General features: G+C 52.2%; 3 protein-coding genes across 6 annotated transcripts; all 3 read left to right on the top strand.

Annotated features, from left to right (window-relative positions):
- Positions 1-579: 579 nt before the first annotated feature.
- On the top strand, positions 580-1,755 carry KVP18_000311 (uncharacterized protein; the record flags this gene model as incomplete). 2 transcript variants are annotated; one of them, XM_067954297.1, is made up of 1 exon in its annotated part: positions 580-1,755. In XM_067954297.1, the coding sequence occupies one exon, from the start codon at positions 580-582 to the stop codon at positions 1,753-1,755; it is 1,176 nt and encodes a 391-aa protein (XP_067812177.1). The 2 variants fall into 2 exon arrangements, with proteins under 2 accessions (XP_067812177.1, XP_067812178.1); XM_067954298.1 differs by having other exon boundaries at positions 823-1,755.
- Positions 1,756-1,841: 86 nt separating this feature from the next.
- Positions 1,842-3,017, top strand: KVP18_000313 (uncharacterized protein; the record flags this gene model as incomplete). 2 transcript variants are annotated; one of them, XM_067954338.1, is made up of 1 exon in its annotated part: positions 1,842-3,017. In XM_067954338.1, one exon carries the CDS (start codon positions 1,842-1,844, stop codon positions 3,015-3,017), a length of 1,176 nt encoding a protein of 391 aa, XP_067812181.1. The 2 variants fall into 2 exon arrangements, with proteins under 2 accessions (XP_067812181.1, XP_067812182.1); XM_067954339.1 differs by having other exon boundaries at positions 2,088-3,017.
- Positions 3,018-3,088: 71 nt separating this feature from the next.
- KVP18_000312 (uncharacterized protein) lies at positions 3,089-4,282 on the top strand (the record flags this gene model as incomplete). Of its 2 annotated transcripts, none has more annotated exons than XM_067954316.1 (1): positions 3,089-4,282. In XM_067954316.1, the coding sequence occupies one exon, from the start codon at positions 3,089-3,091 to the stop codon at positions 4,280-4,282; it is 1,194 nt and encodes a 397-aa protein (XP_067812179.1). The 2 variants fall into 2 exon arrangements, with proteins under 2 accessions (XP_067812179.1, XP_067812180.1); XM_067954317.1 differs by having other exon boundaries at positions 3,296-4,282.
- Between the last annotated feature and the right edge of the window lie 841 nt (positions 4,283-5,123).

Genomic DNA, 5,123 nt, shown 5'->3' with positions numbered 1-5,123 from the left:
TCGACATTCTTACCGCTATGCCTACTCAGGGACCTGTGATGTCGAGCTGCAAGACGCTGCAAGACAGTCTCCCAGTTTCAGGAACCTCGCGCCCCAAGGAGAGGACCGCGCTTCACAAGAAGAAAACCGCCTTTGGCAGAGCGTTGGAAGCATTTTAGCGATGTCCTGGTGAGCGAGCGCTATGTCAGCGTGGATCGCCAGACTGGGCTTCTTCTGCCCACAACTCCGCTTAAAGTCATGAAAGCGCTCCGCCCGCCATGTGCCAAACTCTGGGAAACCGAACTGACTCCGGAAGCCGGCGCCGCGCTCATGCGTAGAGTCTACTACTTCCGGAAGCCGGGTGTAAGGCTGAGGCGTGGGTGAATTATGTTGGCTCCGAGGTACCTGTTCTGACATCCGTAGACGTGTATGCGGAGATCGACGCGCTACATCAGAGCGGGAAACTGGAAGGCTGCGACACCGTTGGCGGATAAGATCGTTTCAGCCATCGACTTCCCAGTTGCAGTAGACGAGCGTTACTGCTTAATCTGAATCAGTGTCGTTTATTGTCTCTTTGTGCGTCAGACTTGATCAAAACATATGACTCGAGTCAACATCGTCCCAAATCGACGGTCCGGCAGATACACGCTAGCCTCTACCTTTGCATTCCCTTCTTCCTTTTCCCCACCTAATAATACAAGCTATCCCTTGCACAAAGAACTCGTATGCAGTCAGCCAGCGTCGCTAGTGCACCTATCAGCCCATGCCATCCAACAGTCTCCGACGCACAGCATCAAAGACGTCCTGCATGAGATTCCAACGAACCTTAAGGAGGTGCTCAAGATGACGGATACAAGTCCACGGTGGAAGCAACTTCTTCGCGACGGCTACTCCAAAGCTGTGGAGCACTGGGAGCTGCCGACACTTCTTGCACTACTAAATAAGATCCCAACCACTCTGCAGGAACCGATGTTCATTGACAAGAACGTAAGAGTGGAAAGTGTAGACAACAGCGCTTCCGCCTGCGGTTCCACACAGATGGATGTTGCCCTTACTACGGACGGCCGCCACGTGCACTACCGCCAGCGGAAGATTGGTGCCATTACTGAGCACCTGCTCAGAGCAGAGGACGACTCTGCGCTGATAATTGCGTCGTACAGCGGCTCTGATGAGTCATGCTTCTGCCATTGGATAGACGGTACCCCATTGTCTTCAACCTTAGCGGACGCTGCTAGCGCATATCTCGCTGAATGCGATTGCCGCAGCTTGCTTGACACTCGGATTCAGAGTGGAACTGTTTTCGGGAGGTTGGGCCCCAATCAGGAGGTTTTCATTAGTGAGTTTCGTGGAAAGCTGAACTTCCACTCCAGTGCGAAGTTCTTCTACAATTGTCGCAACAAAGAAGAAGAAGTTGTGAGCGTGGGAAGCCTGGAACCCCACGCACCTTATCTGTACAGTCGAAGTAAGGTCTCCGCCATTTACATAGGGCATCTGCCCGACACTGAGGCTGTGTTCGCAGGAGTTGAATTTGGCGACCAAGAAACAGAAATCTTCCTCGACACCCACGTCAGACACTACCAAATCAAACCTCGTTCCGGGTGTATGTCTGAGGCGTGGGTGAATTATGTTGGTTCCGAGGTACCACCTGTTCTGACATCCGTAGACATGTATGCGGAAATCGACGCGCTGTACAAGCACATCAGAGCGGGAAACTGGAAGGCTGCGACACCGTTGGCGGATAAGATCGTTTCAGCCATCGACTCCCAGTTGCAATAGACGAGCGTTACTGTTACTGCTTCCGCATGTCAATTTGAATCAGTGAAGTTTATTGTTTCTTTGTGCGTCAGATTTGATCAAAACATATGGCTCGAGTCAACATCGTCCCAAATGGACGGTCCGGCAGATGCATGCTAGCCTCTACCTTTGCATTCCCTTCTTCCTTTTCCCCGCCGTCTGATAATACAAGCAATCCCTTGCACAAAGAACTCGAATGCAGTCAGCCAGCGTCGCTAGTGCACCTATCAGCCCATGCCATTCAACGGTCTTCGAAGCACACCATCAAAGGCGTCCTGCATGAGATTCCAACGAACCTTAAGGAGGAACTCATGATGACGGATACAAGTCCACGGTGGAAGCAACTTCTTCGCGAGGACTACTCCAAAACTGTGGAGCACTGGGAGCTGCCGACACTTATTGCACTACTAAATAAAATCCCAACCACACTGCAGGAACCGATGTTCATTGACAAGGACGTAAGAGTGGAAAGTATAGACAACAGCGTTTCTGCCTGCGGTTCCACACAAATGGATGTTGCCCTTACTGCGGACGGCCGCCATGTGCACTACCGCCGGCGGAAGATTGGTGCCATTACTGAGCACGTGCTCAAAGCAGAGGATTACTCTACGCTGATAATTGCGTCGTACAGCGGCTCTGATGAGTCCTGCTTCTGCCATTGGATAGACGCTAACCCATTATCTTCAACCTTAGCGGACGCTGCTAGCGCGTATCTCGCTGAATGCGATTGCCGCAGCTCGCTTGACACTCGGATTCAGAGTGGAACTGTTTTCGGGAGGTTGGGCCCCAATCAGGAGGTTTTCGCTGGTGAGTGGCGTGGAAAGTTGAACTTCCATTCCAGTGCGAAGTTCTTCTACAATTGTCGAAACAAAGAAGAAGAAGTTGTGAGCGTGGGAAGCCTGGGCCCACACGCACCTTATATGTACAGTCGAAGTAAGGTCTCCGCCATTTGCATAGGGCATCTGCCCGACACTGAGGTGTTCGCAGGAGGCGAATTTGGCGACCAAGAAGCAGAAATCTTCATCGACACCCACGTCGGATACTATCGGATCAAACCTCGTACCGGGTGTATGGCTGAGGCGTGCGTGAATTATGTTGGCTCCGAGGTGCCACCTGTTCTGACATCCATAGACATGCATGCGGAGATCGACGCCCTGTACAAGCACGTCAGAGGGGGAAACTGGAAGGCTGCGACACCGTTGGCGGATAAGATCGTTTCAGCCATCGACTCCCAGTTGCAGTAGATGAACGTTACTGCTTAATCTGAATCAGTGGCGTTTATTGTGTCTTTGTGCGTCAGACTTAATCAAAACATATGGCTCGAGTCAACATCGTTCCAAATCGACGGTCTGGCAGATGCCTGCTAGCCTCTACCTTTGCATTCCCTTCTTCCTTTTCCCCGCCGTCTGATCTCACCAGCAATCCCTTGCACAAAGAACTCGTATGCAGTCAGCCAGCGTCGCTAGTGCACCTATCAGCCCATGCCATTCAACGGTCTTCGAAGCACACCATCAAAGACGTCATGCATGAGATTCCAACGAACCTTAAGGAGGAACTCAAGATGACGGATACAAGTCCACGGTGGAAGCAACTTCTTCGCGAGGGATACTCCAAAACTGTGGAGCACTGGGAGCTGCCGACACTTATTGCACTACTAACTAAGATCCCAACCACCCTGCAGGAACCGATGTTCATTGAGAAGAACGTAAAAGTGGAAAGTGTAGACAACAGCGCTTCTGCCTGCGGTTCCACACAAATGGATGTTGCTCTTACTGCGGACGGCCGCCATGTGCACTACCGCCGGCGGAAGATTGGTGCCACTACTGAGCACCTGCTCGAAGCAGAGGACGGGTCTACGCTGATAATTGCGTTGTACAGCGGTTCTGACGAGTCCTGCTTCTGCCACTGGCTGGATTGCAACCCCTTGGACACTCCCGTTACCCATATGTCCTTGGAGGAGGCTGCCCACACCCTGCTTGCTGCGTGCTGCTGCCAGGAAGTCCCCAAGAAGCGGATTCAGAGAGGAACTGTCATCACCAACACCGCCCCTCGTGGCGACCTATCTGTCGCACTTAGTGAGTGTCGTAGCAAGGTCCATTTTCCCCAGAGTATCAAGTACGCGTTTTGCCGCGAGGGTTTAGGCGAAGGTATTTTCGCTGGTGACCTTGGCACACTAGGGCCTTACCTAGACCATTCGAGAACGGTGGCCTTCTCAAGGGTGACCGCGGTACCTGGCCAGTCAACAACCGCTGCAGCTTCGTGGAGTGAGACTAGCGGGAACTTGTTGGTCGTCTGGAGCTCTCGTGGGCGCTACTGGATCAGATCTCACCCTGGGCAGGTGAACGAGACTCGCGTACATTATGGTGACTCCGAGGCACCCATTCTGACTTCCGTGGACATGCCTGCGGAGATCGACGCGCTGTACAAACACGTCAAAGTGGGAAACTGGAAAGCTGTGGCGCCATTGGCGGAACAGATCCTTTCAGTCATCGACTCCCAGTTGCAATAGATAAGCGTTACGGCTTAATCTGAATCAGTGTCGTTTATTGTCTCTTTGTGCGTCAGACTTGATCAAAACATACAGAACTGGACCATTGAGTATCCACTGCCCTCTCGATAGTTGTTGAGATACCCTTCCATGGTCTGTTCATACCTACGGCCAGAGCAGAGACTGCGGAGCATACACAGGCGGTAGGCGTCCCAGAAGCCACTATCCGTCGAAACAGGCCCCTAAGAGAGCGCTCCTCCTTGTCGAAAGGACGATCCTTGTCGATCTCAAAGATTTCCCTAGGACCTCGCCCAAGTTCAGCCAAGCCTGGTGAGTCAACCGAAAGTTTCTGAGAAAGCCCTGCTCGGGATGAAACCACCAAGCGCCGTCGGTTCCCACAGTCTGAGGCGCGAACGAGTTGAAGCCCCAAGGACGCATAATCAGTGGAAGGACATTCCCATGGGAGAGCGTATCATACGAGTTGGTGCCCACCCGAATATCAGCGTAGTCGACGATTGCGAGACCGATGCACCTGATCATACGCTGTACACAAGCTCTGACTGTTTCAGCAATAAATGAAGCAACATCCCCATGATTTGCGGGAAAGCAAACCGGCCTCTAATCGCAAAAAAAAACTCCAACTGATTAAATCTTCATAATTCCAGCTGATTAAAATCTTGATAAACCGCTTGCAATCACTACACAAGCAATGCGACGGTGACGGCACAGGCTAAGGCGACAGTCAACATCGTCTGACCGTTGCACTCTCCGAGGTTAAACGCATTGGTGATCCCTTCGCAGAACTCCGAGCTGAAGTTTTTCCCCATACAACCGGGCTCCAACATGTCTGGCACCAACGACG

This window comes from the organism of the source record quoted next, assembly GCF_019968955.1.
Source record: "MAG: Porospora cf. gigantea A chromosome Unknown PgA_NODE_1673_length_5123_cov_651.115, whole genome shotgun sequence".
Classification (NCBI taxonomy): domain Eukaryota; phylum Apicomplexa; class Conoidasida; order Eugregarinorida; family Porosporidae; genus Porospora; species Porospora cf. gigantea A.
Note: the sequence above shows the minus strand (reverse complement) of the source record. Positions and strands in the feature narration are given on the sequence as shown.